A 14,166-nucleotide genomic window follows, 5' to 3' on the forward strand; every position below is an offset into this window, starting at 1 on the left:
GGATTCTATGCCAATGGAGGTGGACAGCGATCTTCCAGCGGCGCGTGGCGGCGCGTCCGGGGGCGTTTGGCGCCGATCTTGACGTCGTTGGAAAGCTGACGACGAGAGGATCACAACGGTGCCGGAGGTGACGAACCAAAGCGTCGGAAACAGGTCGAAAAAGGCGAGCAAAGAGGCATGGGTGGTAGCTAGAAGGAAGAGCAACCTGGTCGTGGCAGCGTATTTCGGCGGCGCGTGGAGGCGCGTTTGACGGCGGATGGCGGTGGTTCTGGTTGCGTTGGAATCACGGAGACAAGACGAACAAGATGGTTATGGGGATGATGTTGATGGTATCTCTGCTCTCAAGGCCTCACTTCACCGTACCTTTGAGATGAAAGATCTTGGTTCTCTCAGCTATTTTCTTGGTCTCGAGGTCATCTCCACCGATGATGGCATCTATCTCTCTCAGGCTAAGTATGCTTCAGATCTTCTTGCTCGTGCTGGGATTACAAATAGTCGCACTGAGTCTACTCCTCTTGAGCCTAATGTTCGATTTACCCCTATGGATGGCACTGTTTTGGATAATCTGACTCTCTATCGACAGTTAGTTGGCGGTCTGGTCTACTTGACTGTCACCCGTCCAGACATCGCCTATCCGGTTCATGTACTTAGCCAGTTCTTGTCAGCTCCTCGTACTACTCACTATGCGGCAGTTCTACGCATTCTTCGCTACATCAAAGGCACTCTCTTTCATGGTCTTTATTTTTCTGCCCATTCCTCTTTATCTCTTCAGGCTTACTCCGATGCTGATTGGGCTGGTGATCCCACTGATCGTCGTTCTACTACTGGTTACTGTTTGTTTCTTGGCGACGCTCTCATTTCTTGGCGTGCTAAGAAGCAAACGTTCACTGCTCGCTCAAGCACAGAAGCTGAGTACCGTGCCCTCGCTGACACCACTGCTGAAGTTGTCTCGGTTCGTTGGCTTCTCGAAGATTTGGGTGCTCCTCAGTCGTCCCCTACTGATGTTTTTTGTGATAATCGCAGTGCTATTCAGATCGCCCATAATGATGTCTTTCATGAACGCACCAAACACATTGAGCTTGATTGTCACTTTGTTCGGCAACGTATCCTTATTGATGCTATTCGTCTCATTGCTGTTGGAACACTAGATCAGACTGCTGATATCTTCACGAAAGCTCATCACCCGACTCGTTTCCGGACTTTGTTTCCAAACTCAAGTTGGTATCCTTAGCTCCCACTTGAGTTTGAGGGGGGATGTTAGAGAATCATTAGCATCAATTAGGATCAATTAGTATCGTCTATATTTATGTAGTATATCTGTATATTAATTATAGGATTCTATGCCTTTATTACTCTGATTCATTTAGCACCTATAAATACCTCTTATATATTGTATTTTTTATCACAACTCAATAATACACCTTTCAGATTACTCTCTCAGTCTCTTGTTTCTAACAGAAATAAAGGAAGAAGCATCTTTAGGATTTATAAATAGAAATAAGGTCTTAAGTGAGAAATTATACACTATTAGCCACGTCAGTCAATTATTATAATTGACAACGTGGTAGTAGTTGTACCACATCAACAGTATATTTACTGATTTACGCTAGAAATGGGCTGAAGAATTTGTATGTAGCCCATAACTTAATTTGGAAAGTTAAATTAGTATAATTGAGATCTCAGAGACAAAATTGATATAAAAATTTTATTTAAATTTTAAAGGACTATTTTGAGAAGGTTCTTTTTTTTGTATATAGAAGTAAAAGTGGTGATATACTTTAATATTGTAATTTTTGGTGTTTTTTAAAAGTGTGGAAGATACACAAATCGGAGGGTCCGATTTCTATACTTTAAATTTTTTAATTTTTTTTAACAGGTCTGATTTCTGTTCTCTCACAAATCCCTCGGTCCGATTTCACAAATCCCTCAGTCCGATTTCTGTACCCTCACTAATCGGAACCCACATTTTAAAAAAACACCGTTGCTACTCCAATATCAAAAACAAAATCTGACTTTGAGAATTTAGTCTCTAAAAAATATATTTAAAATATTAGAAAATAAAAGGAAAATTTTAAAATTTAGCATACTTAATAAAAGAAAAGGGAAGAAAAAAAAGAGTACCAAGTGTTGGCAAGACCGCAATGTATAATAAAAGTGATAAGATATCTGACATCATCGGTCTTCAACCATTTCCTCAGTCATAGGAACAGGTACGAGGGTTTCAACACCAAGTCACCAACATGAACATGATGATGATATCATCTAAGTACTACACAAATTCCATTATAGTTGGAGTTGGAAGAACTTGGTGCAGTCCAAATGCAAAACCCGAAGGCAGCTTTTCATTCAGTCTCAGATTCTCCAATAGGAGGACGAAGAGGAGGAGGTAACTACCATGTCAACTGTATCTGTATTCTTTATGTTGTTGCAAAAACCAGTTTATTTTGCTTTCACAAATCTCTATGTTGTTGCAGAAACTAATTTATTTTGCTTTCACATTTCCCCTTTGCAGCTTCAACATACACTCTGAATCAATTTTCAGAGGTCACAATAATATATTTTCAGCTCTTAATTCAGGTGATTCATTCTTTACACCCTTGTTGCATTTGTTACTGTGGAATTGAATTATGTCATGGAGTCAGCTATATCTTTGCCTTGCATACCCATTTGGTTTAATTAATCTATTAGTCTTATAATTTTACCAATTTTCTAATTAGGTTCTTACTGTTTAAAAATTTGTAATTAGATTCTTATTAGATAAGACTTTATAATTAGATCCTTAATGGTTGTTATTTTTCAAAAGTACACACTAATCCTAAAGCCTTTTGCTTATAGAATATTTCACAATTCATCTTACATCTAACACAAAAACAAATATTTCAAAAAACTTTGTATTTTTAACAAAAATAGTTAGAAAAGACTTAATTGAAAGTTTTTATCTAATATAAGGACCAAATTACAAACTTTTAAATTATAAGGACTAATTGAAAATTTGATAAAACTATAAGAACAAACATACTAATTAAACCTACCCACTTTGCAGTGTGTATTAGTTATATTATGGGTGCCAAACTGATATTATATTCTGTATGTGTTCTTACTTTCTAGGTTTAGAAGCTTCAATTACAGATGCCACTGAAAGTTCAAATGCCTTAAAAAAAGCCAGTATCGTTCTAGAGTCTGGAGATGAAAATAAGATACAGGTGGGAGTGCAATGCAAAATCTGATTCCAACTTAGAATTGTTGTTCTGTATCATTCGGAAAATTATGTGAATATGTGATAGATGCTTTTGCTTGTTCTCATCCCCTTTGAAATGATCTTTGGTCAAGAGGCTGTGAATTAATATATATAAAAAGAGTCATATGTTGAATATTAAGCTAAAGTTATGAACAACACATGTTAATTGTTATTTGCACCAAGCAAGGAAGCATTCACTATAAATAGTCTTTTTCTTTCCCTTCAAATCACTCCCTTTTCATGATATATTATTGTTCTTAGTGCGGCATGTTTCAATAAGTTACTGAATAATGTTAATTTATGATTTTTGTTGTTTGTGCTCTCATGATTTCGGGCTTAGTGTTGTGATACTATCATTTATGTGGCATAAATGGCAGCTAAGAGTGGACTTAACTGGTGATCAAACAGAAAGGGTATTTGGTAAGACCCTTCGAGATTTGGGTCGAACTGCTCCGCCCGTTCCCGGATTTCGCATGCAAAAAGGAGGTAAGGAAGATTCGATATATAGATTAAGATTGACTCTGCACTTTCTTATATTGAGGATACGTGATATGTCTTAGTTATTAGTTATTACATTTTTCAATTTCAAGCTCAATTTTTGATTCATGTGTTTGTAACAGAGTTGGAAAGGAAAATATATTTGGCTTTTATAGATTGAGGTTTGCTGGATATTTAATTGTATACCTGTTTCTTCATACTGATGTGATTTTGCATGTTTTCTATTTTTGAGTTCATGAATGTTGAGTATTTTAGCAATAACTTGCGTTCATGAATTTTAACCATATCATATTTCATTGTGCATGTGATGCGCGGACTGCTCCAGGAAAATCATCACAGGTGCATGATTTCTAATAACTATTTGGTATCTTCTTTTGGTCTATACAATATAAATATTCACTCATTCTTCTGTGATTCTTTTCCAATAAAAAGAAAAACGTAATTGAAACATGAGCAGTACTTACTCGATAAGGCCCTTGAGGATGACTTGGTTTGAAAATCCATGCAGATCCCCAACGACTTCCTTTTACAGATGCTTGGGGAAGAACGCGTCATTAAGTTTGTAATACAAGAAATACTCAATTCTACCATGGCTGACTATGTAGAAAAGGCAAGTGATATTTTACCACTTTATAATGTGGCTACTATTATAGAAACTTATTTCTATGTTCAATGAACTGATACAGGAAAATTTGGACGTGAAGGACAGGAAGATAAGCACAATTCAAACCGCAGAAGAACTCAAACAATCGTTCAAACCCGGAAAAGAGTTTGGCTTTAATGTTATAATTGAGCCCAAAAGTTCAGAAGATACTGGTTAACTTGTTATGAGGGATCTAGTTGTTGAGTTTAACCAAATCGAAGTTTAATGAAGCATCAAGATTGGTCCCACTCAAATTGTATATAGCTCAAGAAACAGTTATTTAGAGAGCCAATTTGGTTTATACTCCTAACAATGGACTGAATCTTCTGAATTTTGATGAGACTTCTAACAAGAAAATCCTCAACCAACTTCAAACTATGTAAAAGGGCAGTTCGGTATACAAACATTCTGTGTCAACCCAGGATCCAGGAAGGGGCTGCACCCAAAGACTGTAATATATGCAGTCTAACCTGATAATTACATCCTATAACAATCCTTGAAGGTTTATTCAGTAGTGGAATTCCTACGTGCCATCCTCTGGATTTTTTCATATTTTTTATGTATGGTTATTATTACAATAACACCCATGATCAAATCATCCTCATTTTACTACTCTTCTGAAATTCGTGCCTACTTTTCTTATCATCCTTTACAGCTTTCTTTACATGTACACACTCCCTGAAATTTCAAATTTCGAATTCAAAATCAATTAAAAAAGGGATTCATTCGCAATTTCCCATCATCTGCGTTCTCCATCCTCTGTTTCCTTTCTTCTCTCTTCCTCTTCTTCTTCTTCTTCGATTCTTCTCCTTCATCATCCGTTCCTCCTCTTTTTTTTCTTCCCTTTTTTCAGTTCGTTTCTTCTTCCTATTCCTAATCTAAGTTGGAGATGGAGGTTATAAAGTTTATGTACTCACCAAGGCAGAGGATGTCATTGTACCTGATGGCTCTAACCTTCAGGAGAGTCGTCGCGGTAGAGCAACGCCAGCGGTGGTGGTAGGGTTACGGCGGTGGATGAGGAGCCGATTGCTATGGTGGTGGACGATGGTATGGCGTGGTGGTCATAGTGGGTGGATGCGGTGGAGTTCGTGGTAATCATCAATGTGTGGTGATGGATACGGAGGAGGAAGCAGCGGAAGAAAGCATATAGCTAGAAAGTACTGAGTCGCGGCCATAGGGAGCACATGTAGTGAGAGCACAGCAGCGACGATCAGAACAGAGCCGTGAGATCTAATCGGCGTTCAGAACAGATTTGCATGGTTGTTATTTTTTGTTTTAATTAATTAATTAGATAAATTATGTAAATGATTATTATTTGCTTAATCTACAAATTTTATTGTTTGAAAATTTAAATTTTGAATTGAAAATTAATCTGAAAAAAAAATTATTTGTATATGTTCATTTTCATTATCCGCACAAATCATGTTTTCCAATTTTTTCTTCTCATCATTCTTGCTCTCGCTCTCTAATACTGGGAGCTGCAGTATTCGACAACAAAATTAAATCGGCTACTGTTTGTGAAACATGGTTTGGTATCTTTTGAGTTTTGATCATTAAATTTGGTAAATGTCTTAATTTTACTCACTGTTAAAATTACCTATAGGCAACCCTTTTTTCTTCCTTTTTGGAACTTTAGTTATTTCTAACGTTAGTGCTTAATAATTAATATGTTGTTTTTATTTGTTGTGCATCTATTGTACTGAGTTACATATTTTTTAAACACATCTATATTTGGACAATCCCTCAACTACCTGTATCTATGATAAAATAGTGTTGAAGTTTCTGGTGTTTTCATGATAGGTTGAATGGTGAATCTAAATAGAGCAGGGCACCTTTGCTTGAGATAGTTTCCAAGCCTTATATAAAAACCGGTATTGAAGCAGTAGAGCATGCAGCAGAAATACGAAGATTGGTTCGGTATTTGGAAGTGAGCAATGGCAATATGTAAGAAGGATCTCTTCATTTTGATCTCTTCGTTACATTGTTATACTCCTTGCAATTGAAATAAATTTTGTGATCTTAGCCATCGTGATTTTTTTAAATAAATTGGTTTGGGGTGCAAAGTGGGGGAGCAACTTGGATCCGTTGTTTTCAAAGTATAAACATGATGGTATTCTTCATTTACCATCTAATTAAATTTTATTTATTTTGAAAGATGACACTATATTTACATAGATTTTTTATTCAAATTTTATGTTTTCTTAGAGTTTAAGGATGGACATGGGATGCACCCTATACATGTAGTCAACTTATATGTTAACCAAGCATTGAACATCAATTTATATAGTATTAATGATAATAGAGTTGAAGACTTAAATTCAGTTGAGTATGTTTTCTTATTTTAGTTCATTCTTTTTCTTTTAGGAAAACTTTCTCTATACTAACAGTTGGTGGGTGCCTTCAGTATCTAAATCTACTACCAGCAAAAGTACATAATTCAAGGTGTAAATTTCAATTCACTTCTTAATTATTTTACTAATGTCAATCTTAGTACATGTACTATCTAAATATCTTATTAGATATAGCACATTCTCTTCTCTATATAAGGATCTAATTAAATAAGAAGCTAATTTATTTTTTTATTTCAATGCAGCCCCAAACATATATCACCAACGTAGAAAGTACAAATGTATGGATCACTCGCAAATTAACTTTTTCATACTAAGCATAATATGTATTTGTGTGGACTTGCCATTTATACATATATTTTTTCCCTCTAATTTTGGTTAACTTAATTGTGACTTGATGGCTAAAAGATTGAAAGTCTCAATGTTTATTCTTAAGCTTTTGAATATCACAAATTATATTGCAGGGGTAGCAGACAGTACACTAAAATTTTGGGATTTAGAATCCTTTGAAATGATTGGATCTACTAGACAATAGGTTTCTCATTTAGTGTCGTGTGAGTCATGGTGTTAGCAATAGCGACTATTGGTGGGTTTGGATTTTGCAGTTTCTCTCCTTTAAATGTTCTTATTGTGTATTATTTTCTTTTTTCAGGTTCACCCCATGATGTACAAGCACACATATAGTGGAGGTCATGGTTCTCTATGAATTTTGGTAGATATTTTTGCTTAATGTTTCTTTTATAGTTCCTTTTTGATATGTTGATTTTACTAAAATTATTTGAGATTTGATTTCTAACAACCAGAACTTACTAACAATAAAAATGGACATGTTACCAGACAGCAAAGCTGCAAAGGCTTCTCGATAGTGCAATATGAAGACAAGATCCATGGGTGTGAAGAATTCCACTAAGAAAACTATTAGAAGGAATCATAAATAAGTGGTAATTCATTTTCTCAATTAATCTACTGATAGTTTTTATTTACTTATGGGGTTTTTGTTGGTTTGTTCGGTATTTTTTTTGTTTGTTCTTTTGTCATTTAGTTATTTCAGCAGGATTCAAGCTATGATCAAGAAGCTTTACCTTAAGTTACCAAGAATAAACCAGCAATTTCTTCCTTCAAATTGCTAAAGAGCAATGGAACCTTCATCTTTCCTTTTTGTGGATGACTGCTGTTATAATATACATATAATTCAGACATTTATCTATTTATTTTTTAAAGATATGTTCTTTAACGGATTTGGATCTTCTAAAGTTTGAATTTCACTTTAGAGAGTAAAGTGTGATCTCTCACCATTGATTTTATAGGTGGGACCAATAATAAATATGAAAGAGAAACTATTCAAGGGTAGAAGATCACACTTTACTCTCTAAAGTGAAATTCAAACTTTAGAGGATCCAAATCCGTTCTTTAACTACCTTTCTATTGATTTTATATTGTTTATTGTTTCTAATATTGCTTATGGTTGTTCTGTTGTTCTGTTTTGCTATGCTATCATATACATAAATATTGAGAATTTACTATTAACTATTAAGTGACGAATAATTATAAAAAAAATTATAATAAATAATAAATAATCTTATTTCATTGATATTCTTATATAAATAACACTCATTATTGGTTCCTCTCTAAAAGACGGTGGTCAAGGTGATAAATATGTATCTTCATGCTTTTCATGCTAAGACTTTTAGCTTCTTTCTTTAATTTTTTTTCCAGGCAAAAAAGAAGGTGGAACTCTTGGAGTCCAGAATCTGGCACATTTTCTTGCAACAGCCAAATTTATGGGATCTCCAAGCTCCCATTTAGATTTGTGGTACTCTAACTTCTTACAATCCCTGATTCTATTCCTTTCTTTATTAATAACAGGTGAATATATACACTTTTGTGCATCCCTTACTCTATTGCTTTCTTTGTTGCAATTCCTTTTGTTTCGGTCTTCTTCCTTTCTTTTTAGAGTTGGCATTTGATTGATGGGTTATTGCGTTTATTTTTTATTTTTATTTTTTTAATAGTGGTTTTATATTGTTTTAATTTGAGAGTGACATTACTATTATATTTTTCAATATATTTTTAAGCATATTTTAAAATCTTGATTTTCATTTCATATAACTTCTCTATAATCTTATTTTTCCAATACATTATAAACTAAGATTCTTAATACTCCTCCTTTTGAAACTTGGTGCACGAAATTGTGATCACATTAATGTAGTACTCTTTGTTATTGTATGGAATCATTATTATGGCTCTTTACTATGTGTGGACACAACTCCGTTCAACTGACCAGCAAGTGCACTGGGTCGTCCAAGTAATACCTTACGTGAGTAAGGGTCGAATCCCACGGAGATTGTTGGTATGAAGCAAGCTATGGTCACCTTGTAAATCTCAGTCAGGCAGATATAAAACAGTGATATGGTTTTCGAATAATGAATAATAAAATAGGGATAGATGCACTTATGTAAATCATTGGTAGGAATTTCAGATAAGAGAATGGAGATGCTTTTCGTTCCTCTGAACTTCTGCTTTCCTGCTATCTTCATCCAATCAGTCTTAATCCTTTCCATGGCTGGCTTTATGCAAGGGCATCACCGTTGTCAGTGGCTACATCCCCTCCTCTCAGTGAATAATATGCTCACGCACCCTGTCACGGCACGGCTATTCATCTGTCGGTTCCCGATCATGCTGGAATAGGATTCACCCTCCTTTTGCGTCTGTCACTAACGCCCAGCACTCGCGAGTTTGAAGCTCGTCACAGTCATTCAATCATTGAATCCTACTCAGAATACCACAGACAAGGTTTAGACCTTCCGGATTCTCTTGAATGCCGCCATCATTCTAGCTTACGCCACGAAGATTCTGGTTAGGAGATCTAAGAGATACTCATTCTAGCTTAATTCATGTAGAACAGAAGTGTTTGTCAGGCACGCGTTCATAAGGGGGAAGGATGATGAGCGTCACACATAATCATCACCTTCATCACGTTCTTGGGTGCGAATGGATATCTTAGAAGCGAAATAAGAAGAATTGAATAGAAAATAGAAGTACTTTGCATTAATCTTTGAGGAACAGCAGAGCTCCACACCTTAATCTATGGAGTGTAGAAACTCTACCGTTAAAAATACATAAGTGAAGGTCCAGGCATGGTCGAGATGGCCAGCCCCCTAAACGAGATCACAGGATCAAAATACAATCCAGGATGCTTAATACAATAGTAAGAGGTCCTATTTATAATAAACTAGTCACTAGGGTTTACATGAGTAAGTAATTAATGCATAAATCCACTTCCTGGGCCCACTTGGTGTGTGTTTGGGCTGAGCCTGAGTGTAGCACGTGCAGAGGCCATTTGTGGAGTTGAACACCAAGTTCTGTGCCAGTTTGGGCGTTCAACTCTGGTTCTGGATCCTTTTCTGGCGCTGGACGCCAGATTTGGGCAGAAGGCTGGCGTTGAACGCCAGTTTACGTCGTCAATTCTTGGCCAAAGTATGGACTATTATATATTGCTGGAAAGCCCTGGATGTCTACTTTCCAACGCAATTGGAAGCGCACCATTTCGAGTTCTGTAGCTCCAGAAAATCCACTTTGAGTGCAGGGAGGTCAGAATCCAACAGCATCAGCAGTCCTTTTTCAACCTCTGAATCTGATTTCTGCTCAAGTCCCTCAATTTCAGCCAGAAAATACCTGAAATCACAGAAAAACGCACAAACTCATAGTAAAGTCCAGAAATGTGAATTTAACATAAAAACTAATGAAAACATCCCTAAAAGTGACTAGATCCTACTAAAAACATACTAAAAACAATGTCAAAAAGCGTATAAATTATCCGCTCATCACAACACCAAACTTAAATTGTTGCTTGTCCCCAAGCAACTGAAAATCAAAATAGGATAAAAAGAATAGAATATACTATAAATTCCAAACTATCAATGAAACAGAGCTTCAATCATATGAGCGGGACTTATAGCTTTTTGCCTCTTGAATAGTTTTGGCATCTCACTTTATCCATTGAGGTTCAGAATGATTGGCATCTATAGGAACTCAGAGTTCAGATAGTGTTATTGATTCTCCTAGTTCAGTATGATGATTCTTGAACACAGCTTCTTTATGAGTCTTGGCCGTGGCCCTAAGCACTTTGTTTTCCAGTATTACCACCGGATACATAAATGCCACAGACACATAATTGGGTGAACCTTTTCAGATTGTGACTCAGCTTTGCTAAAGTCCCCAATTAGAGGTGTCCAGGGTTCTTAAGCACACTCCCTTTTTTTTTTTTTTTTTTTTGCTTTGGACCTTGACTTTAACCGCTCAGTCTCAAGTTTTCACTTGACACCTACACGCCACAAGCACATGGTTAGGGACAGCTTGGTTTAGCCGCTTAGACCAGGATTTTATTCCTTTAGGTCCTCCTATCCACTGATGCTCAAAGCCTTGGGATCCTTTTTATTTGCCCTTGCCTTTTGGTTTTAAGGGTTATTTGGCTTTTTCTGCTTGCTTTTTCTTTCTATTTTTTTCTACATTTTTTTTTTGCCTATTTTTTTTTTCTGCAAGCTTTGTTCTTTGCTGCTTTTTCTTTCTTCAAGAATCATTTTTATGATTTTTTAGATTATCAAATAACATGTCTCCTAGTCATCATTCTTTCAAGAGCCAACATATTTAACATTCTTAAACAACAACTTCAAAAGACATATGCACTGTTCAAGCATACATTCAGAAAACAAGAAGCATTGTCACCACATCAATATAATTAAACTAAGTTCAAGGATAAATTCGAAACTCATGTACTTCTTGTTCTTTTGAATTAAAACATTTTCTATTTAAGAGAGGTGATGGATTCATAGGACATTCATAACTTTAAGACAAAGTTACTAACTACTAATGATCATGTAATGAAGACACAAACATAGATAAGCACATAACATAGAAAACGAAAAACAGAGAAAGTAAGAACAAGGAATGAGTCCACCTTAGTGATGTCCTTGAGCTCTTCTATGTTTCTTCCTTGTCTTTGCTGCTCCTCCTTCATTGCTTTTAGATCTTCTCTGATTTCATGAAGGATGATGGAGTGCTCTTGATATTCCACCCTTAGTTGCTTCCAATAATTGTGTGGAAGAAAATGTATCCCCTGAGGTATCTCAGGGATCTCTTGATTTGCAGTCAAATGTTCTACCACTGAGCTATAGATCCTTTACATAATTGTTTTACCACACCAAACTTAGAATGTTGCTCGCCCTCGAGCAAAAGAAGAAGGAATAGATGAAGAAGAAGATGTGGAAATAAAAACTAGGATTATGAGGAGGTAAAGTGGGGATCCTGTGGGGTCCACAGATCCTGAGATGATCCTGTGGTGTCCACAGATCCTGAGGTGTCAAGGCATTTACATCCCTGCACTAATTTAGGCATGCAAAATGCCCTTGCACACAACTCTGGGCGTTCAGCGCCAGGTTGGTGCCCATTTTGGGCGTTCAACGCCCCTTTGCTGCCATTTCTGGCGTTGAACGCCAGAACCATGCTTGTTCTGGGCGTTCAGCGCCAGGATGCTCCCATTCTGGGCGTTCAGCGCCAGAACTATGCTCTGTTCTGGCGTTTGAACGCCAGACAGATGCTCCTCCAGGGTGTGATTTTTCTTCTGCTGTTTTTGATTCTGTTTTCAATTTTTCTATTTATTTTGTGACTCCACATGATCATGAACCTAAGAAAACATGAAAAATAAGAATTAGATACACATTGGGTTGCCTCCCAACAAGCGCTTCTTTAATGTCAATAGCTTGACAGTGGGCTCTCATGGAGCCTCACAGATGTGCAGAGCTTTGTTGAGACTTTCCAACACCAAACTTAGAGTTTGGATATGGGAGTTCAACACCAAACTTAGAGTTTGACTGTGGGGGCTCTGGTTGGCTCTGCTTGGAGAGAAGCTTTTCCTGTTTCCTCTCCATGGTTGCAGAGGGAGATCCTTGAGTTTTGAATACAAGGGAGTTCTCATTCCATTGAAGGACTATTTCACCTCTGTCAACATCAATCACAGCTCTTGCTGTGGCCAGGAAAGGTCTTCCTAGGATGATAGATTCATCCTCTGCCTTTCCAGTATCCAGGACTATGAAATCAGTAGGTATGTAAAGGCCCTCAACTTTTACCAATACATCTTCTACGTGTCCATAAGCCTGTCTTCTTGAGCTGTCTGCCATCTCTAGTGAGATTTTAGCAGCTTGCACCCCATAGATTCCCAGTTTCTCTATTACATAGAGGGGCATGAGGTTTATTCCTGAACCAAGGTCACACAGAGCCTTAAAGATCATGGTGCCTATGGTACAGGGTATTATGAACTTTCCAGGATCCTGTCTCTTCTGAGGCAATGTCAGTTGATCCAGATCACTTAGTTCATTGATGAACAAGGGAGGTTCAACTTCCCAAGCATCAATGCCAAACAATTTGGCATTCAGCTTCATGATTGCACCAAGAAACTTTGCAGTTTGCTCTTCAGTGACATCCTCATTCTCTTCAGAAGAGGAATACTCATCAGAGCTCATGAAGGGCATAAGGAGGTTCAATGGAATCTCTATGGTCTCTAGATGAGCCTCAGAGTCCTTTGGTTCCTCAGAGGGAAGCTCCTTATTGACCACTGGACGTCCCAGGGGGTCTTCCTCCTTGGGATTCACGTCCTCTCCTCTCCTCACAGGTTCGGCCATGGCGCTTATGTCAATGGCCTTGCACTCTCCTTTTGGGTTCTCTTCTGTATTGCTTGGGAGAGTACTAGGAGGGATTTCAGTCATCCTTTTACTCAGCTGGCCCACTTGTGCTTCCAGATTTCTAATGGAAGACCTTGTTTCATTCATGAAACTTACAGTGGCCTTAGATAGATCAGAGACTAGATTTGCTAAATTAGAAGCATTTTGTTCAGAGTTCTCTGTCTGTTGCTGAGTTGATGATGGAAAAGGCTTGCTATTGCTAAACCTGTTTCTTCCACCATTATTAAAGCCTTGTTGGGGCTTTTGATCCTTCCATGAGAAATTTGGATGATTTCTCCATGTTGAGTTATAGGTGTTTCCATAAGGTTCACCTAAGTAATTTACCTCTGCTATTGCAGGGTTCTCAGGATCATAGGCTTCTTCTTCTTCAGAAGATGCCTCTTGAGTACTGTTGGATGCAGCTTGCATTCCATGCAGACTCTGAGAGATCATATTGACTTGCTGAGTCAATATTTTATTCTGAGCCAATATGGCATTCAGAGTATCAACCTCAAGAACTCCCTTCTTCATAGGCGTCCCATTATTCACAGGATTCCTTTCAGAAGTGTACATGAACTGGTTATTAGCAACCATGTCAATGAGTTCTTGGGCTTCTGCAGGCGTTTTCTTTAGGTGAATGGATCCACCTGCAGAGGTGTCCAGTGACATCTTTGATAGCTCAGATAAACCATCATAGAATATATCCAGGATGGTCCATTCTGA

At 37.2% G+C, this 14,166-nt stretch overlaps 1 protein-coding gene and 1 long non-coding RNA gene across 3 annotated transcripts; both read left to right on the forward strand.

Annotated features, from left to right (window-relative positions):
* Positions 1 to 2,132: 2,132 nt before the first annotated feature.
* On the forward strand, positions 2,133 to 5,002 carry LOC107613774 (uncharacterized). The gene is made up of 7 exons (XM_016315926.3): positions 2,133 to 2,386; positions 2,513 to 2,577; positions 3,109 to 3,203; positions 3,616 to 3,724; positions 4,062 to 4,075; positions 4,245 to 4,346; positions 4,423 to 5,002. Exons 1-7 carry the CDS (start codon positions 2,241 to 2,243, stop codon positions 4,555 to 4,557), a joined length of 666 nt encoding a protein of 221 aa, XP_016171412.1. The 5' UTR covers positions 2,133 to 2,240; the 3' UTR covers positions 4,558 to 5,002.
* Positions 5,003 to 6,184: 1,182 nt separating this feature from the next.
* On the forward strand, positions 6,185 to 8,889 carry LOC107613776 (uncharacterized). Of its 2 annotated transcripts, XR_002352685.2 has the most exons (5): positions 6,741 to 6,821; positions 6,973 to 7,008; positions 7,380 to 7,439; positions 7,565 to 7,668; positions 8,444 to 8,889. It is a non-coding gene; the product is annotated as an uncharacterized LOC107613776 (long non-coding RNA). The 2 variants fall into 2 exon arrangements; XR_015895499.1 differs by lacking the exons at positions 6,741 to 6,821; positions 6,973 to 7,008 and adding an exon at positions 6,185 to 6,323.
* The last annotated feature ends 5,277 nt before the right edge of the window (positions 8,890 to 14,166 follow it).

Source organism: Arachis ipaensis, chromosome B8 (assembly GCF_059453495.1).
Source record: "Arachis ipaensis isolate K30076 ecotype BB chromosome B8, ASM5945349v1, whole genome shotgun sequence".
NCBI classification, from domain to species: domain Eukaryota; kingdom Viridiplantae; phylum Streptophyta; class Magnoliopsida; order Fabales; family Fabaceae; genus Arachis; species Arachis ipaensis.